Raw genomic sequence first — 19,232 nt, 5'->3', positions numbered from 1 at the left:
CTCCTCGCTTCTTTCGATCGCCTAACCTTTTCTTATTTAACAACCCTCATTTTTTAACTCCCCACTGGGCCTTAGGGCCAAAAATAACGTTATGAAAAATGTTGCTCTCTACGTCTCTAGTATTCACAGCATCACAGTGATTCAGTTTCATGTGACAATATTGAGTAATGCTGGTAACTTCTCACCTCGAGTGTCTTAGCCGGCTTGGAATCCGCTGAGTTGATGCCAGTGCAGGCAACGCTCAAATTTCCCAACATTGGCTTCCAAGACAGACACCGAGACTGCACGAGAGAAAGGAAGTCAATGTTGTCAAAATCGATCTTGCATGAACTTGATCCTTAAATATAAAACTGCCGAAATCGCAAGCCTTACATTGCATGCTAGGGTATACTGTCCTAACTATCACGTGCAAAAATGGCATGTGCCTTACATAGGCTGGTGTAGTGGTGGCCTGCGATGAATTCGAACAGCATAAATTTCCTAATCAGGGTTGCGTCCTACCACAACATATGACCTGTTTTGCATAATCCTCGATCTTGTTGCCCAGGATTGACCTATGATACACCATGCCATAGCAGAGGCTGAAACCTGCATAATTGCATAATCTTTGTTGCGTTCATTCAGCCCGAGTTCAGGCAGTGCTGAGTGTTGATATTTCTATGCCAGCGTATACAACTGAGGAATGCTACCATAAATGACATGGGAATCTTAACAAAACAATTCAACAAAACGATTCGTCCTGGTCATGGTCTGGTCACATGACGACAATGATTAGGTTGTCTGCATAGGCAAAGATAATAGCTGGTAAATTAATCGTATGCCCAGTGTTCATGAATCACCACCCCTGCCGAAAAATGCGCCTTTTATGGCATCCTCCTCAAACCAAACTGATCGCCTTAAAGAAGAGGCAGACCGATGATACAGCAGAATTTCTGCAAAAAAAGAAGCAAGGAAAAACTTTGCCAGATACCGTGCATACACCTTGAGCTCAAATCTAGCCACCGTCCAGCTGGCCTGGGATGCCACTGGTCAACTGACACCAAAGAAAAGCTTTATCTCACTGTTACCACACTATTATTTAGACTAACATCTGGCGTGCGTACCAGTCTACCCCTGCTAAAAAACTCGCCTTTTATGGCATCCTCCTCAAACCAAACTGATCGCCTTAAAGAAGAGGCAGACCGATGATACAGAATTTCTGCAAAAAGAAGCAAGGAAAAACTTTTGCCAGATACCGTGCATACACCCTGAGCTCAATCTAGCTGCCGTCCAGCTGGCCCCCGCCATTCGCGATCGCTCCAGCCTATACATTCCGTACCTCCCAGTTTCTTTCAGCCAACTTGTGAATAGGCATGGAGTGTGGTCCATTAACTTTTGGCCGCACTGGTACACAGGCACTCCATGATGGTGCACTATGTGTTCGGTGCAGAGACATTACGCGCTAGCAGAGATCAAGCCTGTGTCAACGACCTTGTCACCAGTACGTGACAAAAGACAATTTAGCGTACAGTTAGTATCAAACTGTACGCTAAATTGTCTTTTGTCTTACGAGTATTTCACCCCGTTTTTGAGCAAGCTAAGCATTTTTCCTTGTTGGAATAATCTCAGCTGACAAGATCTGAACATATTTCTTTGTGTTAGCAGCGACTCCGAATACTCTCAGCTGACACTATATAGTGCAGGCCTATGTGTTATTGTCTGCTCACAGTTGCACACAGAATGACTGCAGAACCAAATAAACCCTATATCTTATTGATGGACACGCCGTTAAAGGCACGTTTTGAACCAACCCACTCTTCTGAACCACTAACCACTCGTTAGAGACCGAAAAAAACCTTTGCACACAGCTGTAATTATGGTCTAATGTGGTTGTCTTTTTTGCTTGGCCGTATGTTACTCTTCTGATAATCACGGTGTAGACGACCAGCAGTCTCCCCGCAACCGGCGACGACAAACGAACAAACAAGCAGAAAAAGAAAGTTGCGGTACTCCGCCCGGTTTTGAGACGAGGAGAGGGCTGAAAGCGAGGCATAGAAAGAAAATAAAAAAACTTACCTATGGTGGAGATAACAAGCTTAAAAATAGCATACCACCCCAAACAGCATACGTTCAGTTTGAAACTGGTGTTGTTTACTAGTTTCCTCTTTCATGCTAAAAGGAGTGTAGACAGGCCTGTCGCAGCCTCAGCGAGCAGCTGCATGAGTGCAATAATAATGTTCTTCATGTGCTTCATGGAAGTCTTCAATGGTGTTATGAGCGCCAAGTTGGAGTAAGCGGTCAGTAGATGTGCATTGGGGAAGCGCCAGGGCTGTCTTGACTGCTTACGAAGCAGAAAGAAGCAGGGTCTACGCCCTTTTCACTCACCTGCCATGGCCTGGATGCCCTGCGGGCGTTCCCCTTTCGATTTCTCTGGAGAGTCCTCCTTGGTCCCTCCTTGTCCTCTGGCGGCACAATCTATAGTTTGCATACGTAGAGGCTCAAATTTAAGTTCTCACCGAAAGGAAGGTATTAGTGAATAGGCAAGCAGTACAGCATGGGTAGTACGCAAGTGAGGTTCCACAAGGGATCCTTTAAGCGCAGCTTAAATGTTCCCGAATTGTTTGTGCCTTGGCCTTTGTACATGAGAATTTTGTCGAAGTTCTTCGTATACCCATGCTACGGATATTTGTATTCTGCCAGTCTTTAAGCATCTAACTTTGTCACTCCTGTAACCTTGATTTGAAGCACCTTACTGGCTCTATCGTTAAAAATCACCAGATTGCAAGCCGGCCTTTAAACACTCGTGCTGCGAGGCACTCGCGAGTTGCAACGGCCAAAAATATACATGCAACCGCGAAAATTATGATTGAGCGATGCGGCATGCTGGCAAGGCAAGTGTGCCGAATTTTTTCACTGCTAAAGCTTTGGAATACTGTACTGCGAAATAATCAACATTAGAGAGGCTCCACGCAAGCAAAGACGCAACGCCGCTGTTGGCACCATCCGGTAGCCCTCGCTGCATTAGTTAGGGAATGGAATACGTGAGGGCAACTCTGTATACTGCAGCAGCCTTGACAGCCTTATACATGTATAACACGAATGCATTATTCCTTTCAAGGTTCATATAATGTGCACAACACCATTACTCATTTCCAATAGCCTCAAGCAAGAGCACTACTTTGGTCCTTCACGCAAGGTGCTTAGCTGGCAGAGTTGCAAAAACCTCTATTATTCCTCTTGCAGCAAAAGCTGTTGTGCAGAGCCCTCTTCGGCAGATTCGGATCGACGTGCTAAGCTTCAGACAAGTAACCGCGAGTTGCATTGCGGTTCTTTCATAACCATTACAATTTTAGACCTTGCGCTCTAGTGCATAAGCCTTAGCCATTACCGCAGCTGCATATGGCTTCATCTGGTTTCGCTTGTGGGGTTTATTGTCCCCAAACGACTCAGGCTATAAGAGACGCCGTACTGGAGGACTCCGGAAATTTCAACCAATTGGGGTTCTTTCACGTGCACTGACATCACACAGTGCATGGGCGCTTTATTTTTCGCCTGCAATGAAAAGCGGCCGCAGAGGCCGGGTTTCGATCCCGCACCTTTGGGTGCAGTAGTTGAACGTCGTAACCACTGCGCCACCACGGTGGGACTGCAAATAATGGAGTTACCACGATGACGACTAAAGACAAACAACGCTTCTGGCACACACACACACACGCCAAGCTACCCAGCTGCGAAATATGCCGCAAACCGGCAGCGAACTTCAATGGCATATTTCACAGCAAATACAAACCTTCAAATCTCTTCGAAGGCAACGCTGGACACCGGCTGCCACCACCGGCTTTCAGCACCGGCGTACCGTGTATGAAGAAAAGCACTCGCTCGCTGTGGATTGAAGGCACCGCTGGAGACCGCCTGCCACTTTGGTGGCTTTCAGCACCGACGTACTACATATAAAGAAAAGCGCTCGCTCGCTGTGGATTGAAGGCACCACTGGACACCGCATGCCACGTTGCTGGCTTTCAGCATCGATGTACCGCATATAAAGAAAAGCGCTGGCTCACTCTGGAAAAGTAAAGAAAACATTTTATCTACACCAGGCTCAATCATGCGCATTCTGCTTGCGATCATTGTCATAGCTTGATGCAAATTCCTTTTCATTTCTGTAAAGGGTTAACTCGCATGGTCTAGTTATAACGGGAATATCCTGCTATCTATACTGGAATGAAAAGTGAACGCGCGTTAGCGTACATTCGGATGCACCGACATACTTTAAATAAGCAGCTGCAATAGAATCAAGATTGTGACTATTCTCTATACCACTGCGCTATACCGAGAACATATACGGGTGATATCTGTTAAGTTGCAAATGTTTTCATTATGAGGCAACGCACTCATTAGCAGACCTCTACACAGAAAGAAAACAGATGGCATTTTCCTGACCTCAGAAATGTGTAACTCTGCACACTTGATTGTTTCACAAATACAAGGAATAATTCACAAGGGTGGTGAAAGGCTTCGCGAGCTGCCGCAAGAAATTATAAAACTCAGTAGTTCCGCTGTCCTAACCTGGGCTAGGCCATGTCATGTGGTCTCGTGGAGTCGTATAACTCCGCGAATAGGGAGTGCATGGCAATATACTCTGTCGACGCGATCTACCAAAGCAATGAACGTCATGTTTCGCTGAAACAGCCGACAGCATTTGAGAACTGGGCTTTATGCTCCTGGCGTAAGTATCGCTAGCTATGTGCATACAAATTTGTCAACGAGCACAGAGTGGTTAAGGCACCAAGCACCAGCACTCGCCCAACCCTGATGGCATCAGCTGCAAGGCGGACCCAGGCATACGAGGTCCAAAACTCCGTTATAGCATGTGCAAGAGCCCGCAAAACAGATCGAAATCATCCTTGAAGCAAACCGTACCAACTGCATGCATAGTCCAGGGGAAGCGTGTATAAATCATGATCCAAGGGCCACGGATGGGTTCCATACCCACAACACCCTTCCACCTCAAAGGAAAAACCATGGTTGGCAGTCTCTGTCAAATAGAGCGTCAATGCACCTCTCAATGTACCTGGCTGTTCTCGACCAACCAGGACTTTTGTGACGAAAGCAGGATGCCAGCCCAGCTATCTTAAACCTCACATTAAAGTAGCTATATCTGGAGAGTGCAAGCATAGAGCCCAATTACATTATAACACACTTATAAATGAGCGACTTGTTCCTTAGATATTTTGTGCACTGTATAAATTATGACGGCTGCAATAATGCACTGCATCCTGCGTTAAAACCTGCTGCCATAAAACAGCATGTACCAGAAAATCCACCCATCTTTAGGATGTTGGCATTTGGCCCCAGAAAGCAGTATTCGGGTGAGTGGCCAAAGGAAAGGCCTCCGTGGGGCTGGGCATCAGCCACTGAAAAAGATGAAGAGCAACCGGTGAGTAACTGGAGTCAAAAGAAGAGCATTTTTAAAAACACCACAGCATATGGATGTGTAAGTTGGGAGTGCAACCCACAGAAACATGTCAAGAAAAACTTGAGTGTTTTTACCGTTTTACGAAGCATAAATGAAGGTGGCAGTCGCTAAAAGCTGGAGAGTGCTTTGAAAAAGAGTTTGACAAAGTATGCTACATCATTTACATTTTATACACCTCAATAAACGTGAATAGTGCAGCTGGACATACTCCTGTAAATCCTACGCCAAACTCCCGGACGATGGGTTATCTTCACAGATTCCAAAGCATCTCTGCAGAAAACCAATCGTCATCCTGTTTCTCTTGACATCGGGTATCTACATCATTTGGCTATTGCTGCAGGCCACTGCATAACATTTCAGTGGATACCAGCTCACTGTGGAATTAAAGCCAATGAACAAGCAAATGAAGTGGCTCGTAAAGACCACCAACATCGAAAATACATTAGGACCTTCTTCACGAAATCTGATTCATTCCAAATGGCTAAGAAAAATGATTCCGAAACAAAGTATAGACTTTGGATCTTGCCAACACATCACTACCAATTTTTTTGTTCAATTGACCTACACCTAAAATCTTTCCTCTGAACTGTGCATATACAAATGACTTGCACTACCGTTTCGGTGAAATGAACAATCCGTATTGTGACAACTGTGGCTCGATTGAAACTGTGGAACATATCCTACTTGAGTGCACTGCGTATGCTGACAAGCGTGCGTACTACGAACACATCATGTAGAAGCTCTCCCCAGTGCCTTTAAAAATGAATCGTAATTTAGGTGCCTTAGCGATGAACACTTTTTATTTACATATTTGAAAGCCATTGGACTCCTGTGAAGCCAAGCTGTGAAGCCAAGCTGTGAAGCCAAGCTGTGAAGCCAAGCTGTGAAGCCAAGCTGTGAAGCCAAGCTGTGAAGCCAAGCTGTGAAGCCAAGCTGTGAAGCCAAGCTGTGAAGCCAAGCTACGGGCGTGGAAGTATTATGTAATAATAGAAAATCACGTGGAGGCATTGAGATCGCGAAGGCAGACATGTCCATGGCTAGCACAGTACATTGTATATGAATCCTTAGTAAACCTTATTATATAAGGCGCTTCAGCTTCTTTACTTTCGCGTACATATTAGAGTGCCATGATGAAGTTATGTTCTGCATGCTCAGAAGAAACGCCGTAAGAAAGAAAAAAACGAAACAATCACTTGTACCCACTGGCGCTACATCTAAGAGAAATATTTCTTCGAAGCATCGGGATGGTGGCTGCTCTTGTCCTCGAATGCACAACTCGCCGCATACAATAGAGTAGCAGTCTGGATATAGTTTTGCCAACCAGCAGAGTCAAGTACGATTCCTTCTCTTATTTCTTGTGCGATGTCAGTGCATGTTAAAGAACCCCAAGTAGCCGAAATTTTTAAAGCCCTCCATTACGGCGTCTCTCATAACCCCATAAACCAAAACCAAAAAAATATTCTCAAACCACAAATCAAAACCAAAAACGTTAAGGCAAGCCTAGTAATAGACAGTCTATTTATCGAGTTCCCTCAAGTACATTGTGCAAGTCTTGCTGTAAAACCCATCTGCGAACCTAGGTTCTGTAGAGTTTTTTTTATTTAGCACATACAACGCAATAAACTGGCGCTTTTACTTTTAGACTCCATTGATACGTGGCCAGTGCGTCCATGAATTCAATCCAAGATGTCGTGCTCGTTAAAAAAAGAAACCAATGCCATTGTTTCGTAACCGTAAAAAATGATATATCAGAAATACAGCGGTAGTGCAAAGTAGTACTCTGCCTTTTCCACTGGACTCTCAGAACTTCTGGGCAACAAAATGGATAGCGAACAGATAGCAAGGTGTAGTTGCTCAGAGAAAATTGTGCACCGTCAAGGCAATATCACACTAATTCTTGTTTCCCACCACAGCACACACTTATATCAACATTGTTATCTAAATTGGCACATCACTAAAATGTATGAATTCAAAATAAAAAAAAAAAAAACGCTAAACAGAGGCAGATGTTCAACTATGTGACAGCGTTGATATAGCTTGTTTTCCGCTGAAGCCGCAAGACAGCTTTTTGCCCTTTGTCCTCGAAGCAAGCAAAGACGCAACGCCGCTGTTGCCACCATCCGGTAGCCCTCGCTGCATTCGTTAGGGAATGGAATACGTGGAGGCAACTCTGTATACTGCAGCAGCCTTGACAGGCTCTTCTGGTACAATTCTCATACATAGAATGCGTTAAAACAAACAGCCTGTGTTTTGACAGTTTAATACTGGTTGTTTAGTGCTGGCCTTGCCCTCCAAGCTCTCGCATTGTCCCGGAATAATCTACCAAATGTGAGCTTCATTTCCAGCAACAATAGCCAACCGAGCGCAGTAGCTTTGGAATGATGGGTGACAGTTCCACGAGTCAGGCACAAGGCACGTTCAAACTGCGGAAGAAATGTCGATTGAAAGACTCATCGTTTGAGGAGAGAGACGTTCGAATATTACAAGAAAAGCTGAACATTAAAGATCCGAGACTAGCTTCTCCAGTCTCGTTCGTGTCATCAGGAGCCGCGGATGTATTGTAAGGAACTTCGTATATGCAGCCTGACAGAACGCTTTGGCTGCTTTGGCTGGCACAGAATATTTTATAGATCTGCTCAACGGCGCTTCTCATAGCGCATGCATAACTTCAGCAGGTGCAAAAAACATACATGTATAACACGAATGCATTATTCCTTTCAAGGTTCATATAATGTGCACAACACCATTTTTTATTTCCAATAGCCTCTAACAAGAGCACTACTTTGGTCCTTCACGCAGGGCGCTTAGCTGGCAGAGTTGCAACAACCTCTATTATTCCTCTTGCAGCAAAAGCTGTTGTGCAGAGCCCTCTTCGGCAGATTCGGATCGAAGTGCTAAGCTTCAGGCAAGTAACCGCGAGTTCCATTGCGGTTCTTTCATAACCATTACAATTGTAGACCTTGCGCTCTAGTGCATAAGCCTTAGCCATTACCGCAGCTGCATATGGCTCCGTCTGGTTTCGCTTATGGGGTTTATTGTCCCCAAACGACTCAAGCTATAAGAGATGTCGTACTGGAGGGCTCCGAAAATTTTAACCAATTGGGGTTCTTTCACGTGCACTGACATCACACAGTGCATGGGCGCTTTGCTCTTCGCCTGCAATGAAAAGCGGCCGCAGAGGCCGGGTTTCGATCCCGCACCTTTGGGTGCAGTAGTTGAACGTCGTAACCACTGCGCCACCACGGTGGGACTGCAAATAATGGAGTTACCACGATGACGACTAAAGACAAACAACGCTTCTGGCACACACACACGCCAAGCTACCCAGCTGCGAAATATGCCGCAAACCGGCAGCGAACTTCAATGGCATATTTCACAGCAAATACAAACCTTCAAATCTCTTCGAAGGCAACGCTGGACACCGGCTGCCACTTTGGTGGCTTTCAGCACCGGCGTACCATGTATGAAGAAAAGCACTCGCTCGCTGTGGATTGAAGGCACCGCTGGACACAGCATGCCACGTTGCTGGCTTTCAGCATCGACGTACCACATATGAAGAAAAGCGCTGGCTCTCTCTGGAAAAGTAAAGAAAACATTTTATCTACACCACGCTCAATCATGCGCATTCTGCTTGCGATCATTGTTCCTTTTCATTTCTGTAAAGGGTTAACTCTCATGGTCTAGTTATAACGGGAATATCCTGCCATCTATACTGAAATGAAAAGTGAACGCGCGTTAGCGTACATTCGGATGCACCGACCAATAGAATCAAGATTGTGACTATTCTCTATACCACTGCGCTATACCGAGAACATATACGGGTGATATCGGTTAAGTTGCAAATGTTTTCATTATGAGGTAACGTACTCATTGGCAGACCTCTACACAGAAAGAAAACAGATGGCATTTTCCTGACCTCAGAAATGTGTAATGATTGTTTCACAAATACAAGGAATAATTCTCGCATTACGTCACAGCTTTGTACCCACAGGCTAAAAGCGATAACCCACCATTACCAGCGCACACTGACGTAAACAGTATAAGCAACAATGAAAGACGCATTGAGGGCGATAAACTAGTGGACGGTAATATGGCTGAATTAGGGGTCATGCTGACGCTGACCTGACGCAAGCACGTAGAGAGCAGGAGATAAAGCACATTCCTGTTGAACTCCACGGCCCACGTCGATACTACCGAACACAGTGATGGCTGAAACTGGGCTGGCATACAGAACTCTTACCATGCACTGGAAATCAGTCTATACCAGCCACCTCCAGGACTTAGAATAAGTCAAGATGACTAACCACATCAAATGTCTTTAGGAACATAGAATACCCTAAAATTTCTGTGCTGAGTCTAAAGGAAGAGGTCCCAGAGGGCAAAACTATGAAGTTGGGTGGGATGGTCCGGAACACAACAAGTCTGATAAGGACCTACAATATCTGAAAGGAAAGCTAATCGGGAGCATGATGGAACGACAGGCGCGCAGGTCAGTGCATCTCGACTCATCCTTGCAAAGAGTTATCAGCCCATTCCAGGAGCCTAATATTCACAAGGGCGGTGAAAGGCTTCGCGAGCTGCCCTAACCTGGGCTAGGCCATGTCATGTGGTCTCGTGGTGTCGTATAACTCCGCGAATAGGGAGTGCATGGCAATACACTCTGTCGACGCGATCTACCAAAGCAATGAACGTCATGTTTCGCTGAAACAGCCGACAGCATTCGAGAACTGGGCTTTATGCTTAGCATGTGAAAGAGCCCGCAAAACAGATCGAAATCATCCTTGAAGCAAACTGCATGCATAGTCCAGGGGAAGCGTGTCTAAATCATGATCCAAGGGCCACGGATGGGTTCCATACCCACAACACCCTTCCACCTCAAAGGAAAAACCATGGTTGGCAGTCTCTGTCAAACAGAGCGTCAATGCACCTCTCAATGTACCTGGCTGTTCTCGACCAACCAAGACCTTTGTGACGAAAGCAGGATGCCAGCCCAGCTATCTTAAACCTCACATTAAAGTAGCTATATCTGAAGAGTGCAAGCATAGAGCCCAATTACATTATAACACACTTATAAATGAGAGACTTGTTCCTTAGATATTTTGTGCACTGTATAAATTATGACGGCTGCAATAATGCACAGCATCCTGCGTTAAAACCTGCTGCCATAAAACAGCATGTACCAGAAAATCCACCCATCTTTAGGATGTTGGCATTTGGCCCCAGAAAGCAGTATTCGGGTGAGTGGCCAAAGGAAAGGCCTCCGTGGGGCTGGGCATCAGCCACTGAAAAAGATGAAGAGCGACCGGTGAGTAACTGGAGTCAAAAGCAGAGCATTTTTAAAAACACCACAGCATATGGATGTGTAAGTTGGGAGTGCAACCCACAGAAACACATGTCAAGAAAAACTTCACAGTGTTTTTACCGTTTTACGAAGCATAAATGAAGGTGGCAGTCGCTAAAAGCTGGAGAGTGCTTTGAAAAAGAGTTTGACAAAGTATGCTACATCATTTACATTTTATACACCTCAATAAACATGTGCAGCTGGACATCCTCCTGTAGATCCTACGCCAAACTCCCGGACGATGGGTTATCTTCACTGATTCCAAAGCATCTCTGCAGAAAACCAATCATCATCCTGTTTCTCTTGACATCGGGTATCTACATCATTTGGCTATTGCTGCAGGCCACTGCATAACATTTCAGTGGATACCAGCTCACTGTGGAATTAAAGCCAATGAACAAGCAAATGAAGTGGCTCGTAAAGACCACCAACATCGAAAATACATTAGGACCTTCTTCACGAAATCTGATTCATTCCAAATGGCTAAGAAAAATGATTCCGAAACAAAGTATAGACTTTGGATCTTGCCAACACATCACTACCAATTTTTTTGTTCAATTGACCTACACCTAAAATCTTTCCTCTTAACTGTGCATATACAAATGACTTGCACTACCGTTTCGGTGAAATGAACAATCCGTATTGTGACAACTGTGGCTCGATTGAAACTGTGGAACATATCCTACTTGAGTGCACTGCGTATGCTGACAAGCGTGCGTACTACGAACACATATTTGAAAGCCATTGGACTCCTGTGAAGCCAAGCTGTGAAGCCAAGCTGTGAAGCCAAGCTACGGGCGTGGAAGTATTATGTAATAATAGAAAATCACGTGGAGGCATTGAGATCGCGAAGGCAGACATGTCCATGGCTAGCACAGTACATTGTATATGAATCTTTAGTAAACCTTATAGGCGCTTCAGCTTCTTTACTTTCGCGTACATATCAGAGTGCCATGATGAAGTATGTTCTGCATGCTCAGAAGAAACGCCGTAAGAAAGAAAAAAACGAAACAATCAGTTGTACCCACTGGCGCTACATCTAGGAGAAATATTTCTTCAAAGCGTCAGGATGGTGGCTGCTCTTTTCCTCGAATGCACAACTCACCGCATACAATATAAGTAGCCGTCTGGATATCATTTTGCCAACCAGCAGAGTCAAGTACGATCCCTTCTCTTATTTCTTGTGCGATGTCAGTGCATGTTAAAGAACCCCAAGTAGCCGAAATTTCTAAAGCCCTCCATTACAGAGTCTCTCATAGCCCCATAAACCAAAACCAAAAAAATATTTTCAAGCCACAAACCAAACACGTTAAGGCAAGCCTAGTAATCGACCGTTCCCTCAAGTACATTGTGTAAGTCTTGCTGTCACACTCATCTGCGAACCTAGTTGTTAAAATAGGTTCTGTAGAGTTTTTTTTTATTTAGCACATACAACGCAATAAAATTGCGCTTTTACTTTTTGACTCCATTGATACGTGGCCAGTGCGCCCATGAATTCAATCCACGATGTCGTGCTAGTTAAAAAAAGAAACCAATGCCATTGTTTCGTAACCGTAAAAAATGATATATCAGAAATGCAGCGGTTGTGCAAGGTAGTACACTGCCTTTTCCACTGGACTCGCAGAACTTCTGGGCAACAGAACGGATAGCGAACGGATAGCAAGGTGTAGTTGCTCAGAGAAAATTGTGCACCGTCAAGGCAATATCACACTAATTCTTGTTTTCCACCACAGCAGACACTTATATCGACATTGTTATCTAAATTGGCACATCACTAAAATGTATGAATTCAAAACGAAAAAAAAAAAAAAACCGCTAAACAGAGGCAGATGTTCAACTATGTGACAGCGTTTATATAGCTTGTTTTCCGCTGAAGCCGCATGACAGTCACACCTACAGGGCTGAAAGCTGTAAGCTGCACTTCTTAGTTTGCTGCAATTGCTGCGTTGTGCAATAGTCAACAAAGCGCGTGTCGACTACATGCTATGTTGCATTCTCAACAGCCATTTTCGCACCCTGCAGAGCGATTTCTCCCTTGTTTCTTCCCTGCTTTTACACCCTGAAAATGCAAAAAAGCTAGCGGGGTTGCCACTATCTACAAACAGGCGCTAGTTGGACACACTTGTTTCTTTCAGGTTGTCAGAATCGCCAATGATCTGCTGTAACTCAAAAATTGGGGGGACACTTAAACTCCGCCTTGAAGGGTATGTCGCGATAGCGTTATTGGCTCCCACCTTCCGGATCCCTTTGCGGATCCTCGTTCGCGTACGTGCCCTCGCACATACTCCACACCATACAGTCGTAAACTACCTACCACGTCATGCGAAAGGCGCATGCACGCACACACACAAACTGGTTTGTGGGAGCAGAATGTTTTTCGCATAGTGTGGTAGGTAGCTTGCGAATGTATGGTATATATATCCTCGCTTTATACAAGTGATACGAACGTGCCTGCATGGCCTATAGCCTAGGAGTAGCGTAGTAGCTCTTCCGTTTCAAAGGAGAAGCCCTTTTGCCGTCTCAGCCATGTCGCGCGGTCTCGCCACACAACTCGCTGTCCTATCAGTCATGCCCACGATAACGCCGACGCCGGATTGTCTAGAGGACGGGGCCTTCTAATGACGCAAGGAAATGCACAAAATATTGTAATCAAGCTGCGGTTAGCAGCATATTCCGCTCTTTTCGCGAGTTGTATCCGGGTGTTCGGTTTTCCTTCATCAACGCAAAGATGGATGCCAGTTTCGCAAATTAGACGCCAAGGGCTGAGCTCTAAGCAGTGGTTTACATAATATACAGCAAAATCTACTAAAAAACATATCTAATTACCAAAATCAATTTTTATGTATTTTATTATCGCCACTGTGGTCAGGCCAAATTGGGAGTTTCAAGTTTGAAGAAGACTACTAGTTTTCGAAACAAAAACCTCATTTTCTAGAGTCCTTGTGCCACAAGGAATTTGACGTTTTCTTGTATAAAACCAAAACTAGAGGAACTTATTAGTTCGTTGTTAACACTAAACCAATAAAATGCAGAGAGCAATAAAATGCAGAGAATCTGCACAGGAGAAATGGGAAAGCCCAAGCGCCCCTGCTGGAATGGAGAGACACAGCACCTGTCACTCGTGGAAACACAATCTGCGGACAAAGGTTGCAGGTGCAAGATTTTCATCATGAGCAATGTCGTCAACGACGCAGCTGCTATCACAATATCCACAATATGAAATATTGTGGGCAGCAGCAACGCTCAGGCTAGTGCATTTCTTTTCAGCCAAACGAACTGTATAAGCTATGGCCTAACGCACAGAAGAATGGAGTTTGGTATCGGTTACTAGCCATGTTAAGAACACGCGCAAAGAGCGGAGCACTGACACGAGGTGCGCATGCGCCTTTCCTTCTCTCAGGCATTCGCGCTATGTGTCAAACCATTCATAGCGCAAACGCGAACACACTCTCCTCCGCGCTATGTTAGCGGCTCCAGTAGTCACGTCAAGAATTAGTGCCAAGGTAGTGCGTGGCATAGAGGATTGCAAGCAATTTCTCACCTTGCGTGCACTGGGCAACCATAGATCACACCAGATACTCTCTCCAGATCGTTCGAATAACATATGCATATGTGCAGCTCTTCCGCAAATACTTTTTTCAGTTCTGAAAAAGAAAAAAAGAAAGATGCTGACTTAGAGCTCTGATGCCACAGTGATGAACGTCTCAACAATCGGTAAGAATAGTGGACAGTTAAATCAAAAAGGGCTATGTGTAAGGGATGCAGACAGTGGCCCTCATCAGGCACATTTTCAAGCCCGCTAACGCTCACCCCCAATTCGCACATTTTGGGAACGTGGATCTACAACAGTGCCTCATTTACCATGAGCTGTTTCAGCATATGGAGATCACTCAGTGGGATCGTCAGGACTGTCAGTCGAGAGGCTATGAGAATCGTCACTTTCGCTCTCCACGTAATATGGATTGTGGCACATGAAGAGAATGCTCAGCTCCACACACGAGATGAGCCGGTATAGCAGTGATGTGATACTCGTAGCCTTAAGATGGCTGCTTTGCACAGACTCTGGCGCAATGTACTTATGCTCAATCTTCGTCGACCAAACTCATCATATGCGGCATCGTCTCTTTGCGAATGAATCATTGAACATGATAGATGCTACCATCCAGGGCTGTAAGATGACAGCAGTTTACTGTCCATATAACCCTACACTTGGATGTCTAGGTTTTAATTCATGTAACCTCAATTTTCGTTCTGTGCTTAGCGGGTTGCTGTCCAAGATGCGTGCACTTTGCATTGGCCGCTACCGTGCTTCCTACAGCCCACACTGTCCGTAGAGCCGCCCACCAAGCAGCACGTCTAGTGAGTCTATCAAAGCCGAGAAATATTACAATACATACATTGTGTTAAAGCTTGAATCCCGCCGGCCATTTGAGCCATGTGCCTTGTTCAGTTCACAATGAACTGCAGATTCTACAACTCACATGAGCACCCTACCCTACGCATTGATTATTGTGCACTCCATCAAGAAAGAACCCCTCCATTGTCCTCATCCATATATTTGCAGTAACCCTTTCCCGTGCTCATGCCCGTGTAGACGAGGTTTCACGCCGTGCCTGCCCTCATCCCTGCCGGAATTCTCACTTGTCCTCGACACATATACCCGCCCGGAGCATCTTGTGTGTAACCATCGATATAATGACGAAGACATTATCCAGATGCTATAGGTTTCCCGACGCTGGAACGAACGAGAATTCGGCATCAGGCGACAGCCGAACAACCCGTCCTCGTAAATTGCTTGCATGCAAGGGCCGCATCTTCACTCCCTCCTCGACTTCATCGGATTGGCCAACTTGCTGCGTTTCTTTCTACGAGTAGCCCGTGAAGCTAGTTTGCCCGAAAGGACTGTCGCCGTAACCTAAAAGCAGAAAAACAGTCCTTGGACATACTACGCCCATGTTTTTGTATCAAACGTGTCACGAAACCGTACTTGGCGCAGTTCAAGATGGTGTCTAACCATTTAGGGTCACATTAAGCATAAGTCTTGTAGTCATGCACCTATAGGTGGCCAATTCCAGGTGTGCAGCGAGCTTAGAGTCTTTTTTTAAGGCAAAGCTTGTACGTCGACGTAAATTTCCCTTTAACTCCATATCATGCCCTGATGCACAAACTTCATGACAAATCGAGATGGAATCACTTTTCGCTAGTAGAAAAACCTCGATCAAAAAGAAAAGAATAGCAGCGTAGTGAAGACGTCATCATTAGTAGAAGCACTTTTATTTGAGGCTTCGATGTGCACCAAGAGCATTAATTATCTCGACCAGAAAATTTCTTTACAGTAAGCGACAGTTTGTGTTGCGTTGGGTTTTTTTGCATGTGCACAAATGTGCATATGAGGAGAAAAAAACATCCTCATTCTGGTCCGAGTATAGTGCATAAGGGCAAGGGGTGTGTAGCCCGCCCAAGGTCGAGTAAGGATGAAGCAAGGGAGGTGTGGAAGTAAATAAGGACATCCCACCCGCGGACATCCAAGGCAGCCGCGGCGTGTGCCGCCGCATTTTCAATGAAGCCACTAAGCGTGTATTGTAGCAAACGAGATCTTTTTGAGGAATGCTTAAGTCGAAAAATGGAGCCAACTCCCAGGAAAGACCAGGTAATGGGCCAATTTCATGCTTGCATCTACTCTCAATTACAGGAGAGTTATTTCGGCAGTGATTTGTTTCTCCAGCTACGTAACATACAATGTCTTCCGAGAATACCTGTGGCAGTTAATTCCATCATCACCGCAGCCACAAGTGGTGATGCTCTCGGACATCATTCGAGAAGTACAGCAGGTACTCGCTGCGGGACAGAAGAATGCGTTTCAAGAGCCAATGACCCAAACCTGCTGATGCCAAGAAGACTTTTCGTCCTACCCTCTCTAATGGCTTGGGCTTCTATGATTGTTAAAGAAAATGTAATATACGGCTTAAAAGCAAACCCCCTCGGCTCTAAACTTAACAAACAAAGGCTGGGTGTGCGACGAAACAAACAGTGAGACAGTGGGAGGGGAGAGGGGGAGGGAGCCAGACTGAAGAGGGTATGGAAGTTGCTGCAGCAGTCAACAATATCAGCAGCCAGAAACTGCACAATCAAGACAACCAGGCGGCCCTCCGTAGGGCTGCGTCTGCTGTGGCGGGCCCCACCGCGCTGCCACACAAGACGGTGCTTTTCCGCCCTGCAGTCCGGGGTACTGGGTTTACCAGAAAACAAGGCTCTCAATATGCAAAGCAAGAAACTGGCGCTTCGAGACACCGCCCAATCCATAAGCAATTAGTCTACAATCTAATCCATTAGTTCATAACTCAACCCAGATCCAAGGGCCACGGATGGGTTCCATACCCACAACACCCTTCCACCTCAAAGGAAAAATCATGGTTGGCAGTCACTGCCAAATGGAGCGTTAATGCACATCTCAATGTACCTGGCTCCCCAGGGTTTTCGCCTCTCACCAGAAAGGAGTGTTGCTATGGCTTTTACAAGGAAAAGAATGACTCGATACCCGCTCCTTCTGGGTGGACGGTCACTATCCTATGTACGATCACACCGGTTCCTAGGTGTTATAATTGACAGTAACCTCTCTTGCGCACCTCAGATTAAAGCACTTCCTGAGAGAATCACTGCAGCATCGCAGGTTTTCAGATTCATGGCGGGAACACGATGGGGCAGTAACTGCCAGTCGATTGTTCTGCAACTATTGTTCTGCAACAAAGCGTTATGCAACTATTTACCGGTGCTTCAAAGATTATCTCCAACAAGCAAGAAGATTCTTGAAGCTGCACGGAACAACTGCTTACGGATATGTTTTGGACTCCCAAAGGGACCCTCTGCATCAGGAACACATGCAGAAGCAGGACGTCTCCCGCTAGATGTGATTGCCACCCGAGAAACTATGCGCACCCATCTCAGACATGTCCTTTAAGGGAAGAAGCATTTCTTGCATCGTGTCCACTGAACTAACTGCAATTCTGGCCGCTCTCGCCTACATAGTCAAGGAATATAAGCAGTACACCCACATGTTTACCGACGGTTCAACTGCTCAAGATACTTCATCCTGTGGCCTTTACCAGCTGCAGCTCACTGTGGCATTAAAGCCAATGAAAAAGCAGATGAAGTGGCTACCAACATCAACCTAACCTAACCTAACATCAAAGTTCACCGGCGTTCTATAATTGGTATACGGGAAAGGGAAGGCGCGGTACCTCTCCCTCGCGTAATCCCTCTCTTTACGGCAGACAAGGAGAATTAGAGACTTATGATGTACGGTTCACGATCCCGGCGTGGCGAAGTTGGCTAATGCGCTATCGGCAGAAAGTTAGGTGGGCGGATGAGATTAAGAAGTTCGCAGGGGTCAAGTGGATGCAGCTAGCACAGAACCGGGTTAAGTGGAGAAATATGGGAGAGGCCTTCGCCCTGCAGTGGGTATAATCAGGCTGATAATGATGATGATATATCTTCAAAGCGAAGGATTAGTGGTCTGATAGCATGAGGTTTGTTGCTGAATAGTGTTCTGGATGATGCTGTTTTAACGACAGTGTAACAGGTGTTTCAGGAGGGACCTTATTTTTAATATGTACGTGCAGGTAAGCATCCTATCTTCAAGGGGCGGTTCATCAGTTTCCACATACAGACTACTTAAGGGGACGTTCTGTATGCCCCGGCTGACAGTCGAAGGCCTAAGTTATGTACTGGGTTCAGTCTTTAAATATGATGGTCTAGTGGAGCCATAGACAATGCATCCATAATCTAAACAGGAGTGCACTACAGTGCGGTATATATAAAAAAAAGGCTAGCCCTATCAGAGCCGCAGCGGTTTCTTGAGAGTATCTCCAGAATGTTAAGGGCTTGAGAGGCCTTTTTCTTTAGCTGGTTTATGTGTCGCAAAAATGTAAGCTGTCTGGCAAATGTTATAATAAGAAATTTGTGCTCTAGTTTTACTGGCTGTTCAGCTTCATTTAGGTATAAATTTGGATCCGTCTGTAGGCTTCTCTGTAGGTGAAAAAAGAACAGCTACTGTTTTGAGTAATTAAATTTAGCTGGTATACTTGATATGCATGGTTTGCTGGAATAAAGACTGGTAAGCTCTTGGGGTCAGCATCAAGTGAAACGGTCGTGATGCAACTGTGCCCTTAACTGATATGGTGGAAGCTGAATGAGCTTATATGAGAATGAGAATATATTATGAAAATATTTTCTGCAGATGAAACTTGCAATGCCTTTACACTTCACTAACATGGAAGTTTGCTGTTTGGACAATAACCAAGAGCCTATTGGGGCCCTGTGACCCATGTATTTTTCTTTAATAAGCACAGCAATGCCAGCAAACAAAACTGCCACTGTGGTACCAAGGTTTATATGTGTGTGAGGGCTTTTAAGGCTCTTTGTATTTGCGTAGGAAAG

At 45.3% G+C, this 19,232-nt stretch overlaps 2 protein-coding genes across 2 annotated transcripts in view; one reads left to right on the top strand and one right to left on the bottom strand.

Moving 5' to 3' along the window:
- Positions 1-19,232, top strand: part of LOC146205173 (uncharacterized) — a 51,664-nt gene that overhangs the window by 4,255 nt on the left and 28,177 nt on the right. The window lies entirely within an intron of this gene.
- Positions 1-19,232, bottom strand: part of LOC146205175 (uncharacterized) — a 34,809-nt gene that overhangs the window by 959 nt on the left and 14,618 nt on the right. The window contains exons 2-6 of the mRNA XM_084589857.1: positions 14,338-14,440; positions 10,636-10,737; positions 8,846-9,030; positions 2,365-2,454; positions 186-281 (exon numbers count right to left, since the gene is read on the bottom strand). Of these exons, the coding sequence (XP_084445983.1) occupies positions 186-281; positions 2,365-2,454; positions 8,846-9,030; positions 10,636-10,737; positions 14,338-14,359 (495 nt within the window). The 5' untranslated portion in view covers positions 14,360-14,440. The remainder of the gene's footprint in view (positions 1-185; positions 282-2,364; positions 2,455-8,845; positions 9,031-10,635; positions 10,738-14,337; positions 14,441-19,232) is intronic.

This window comes from Amblyomma maculatum, chromosome 1 (assembly GCF_055883805.1).
Source record: "Amblyomma maculatum isolate TAMU_Amacu chromosome 1, ASM5588380v1, whole genome shotgun sequence".
NCBI lineage: Eukaryota > Metazoa > Arthropoda > Arachnida > Ixodida > Ixodidae > Amblyomma > Amblyomma maculatum.
The sequence above is the reverse complement of the archived record's forward strand: the minus strand, read 5'-3'. Positions and strand labels throughout refer to the sequence as shown.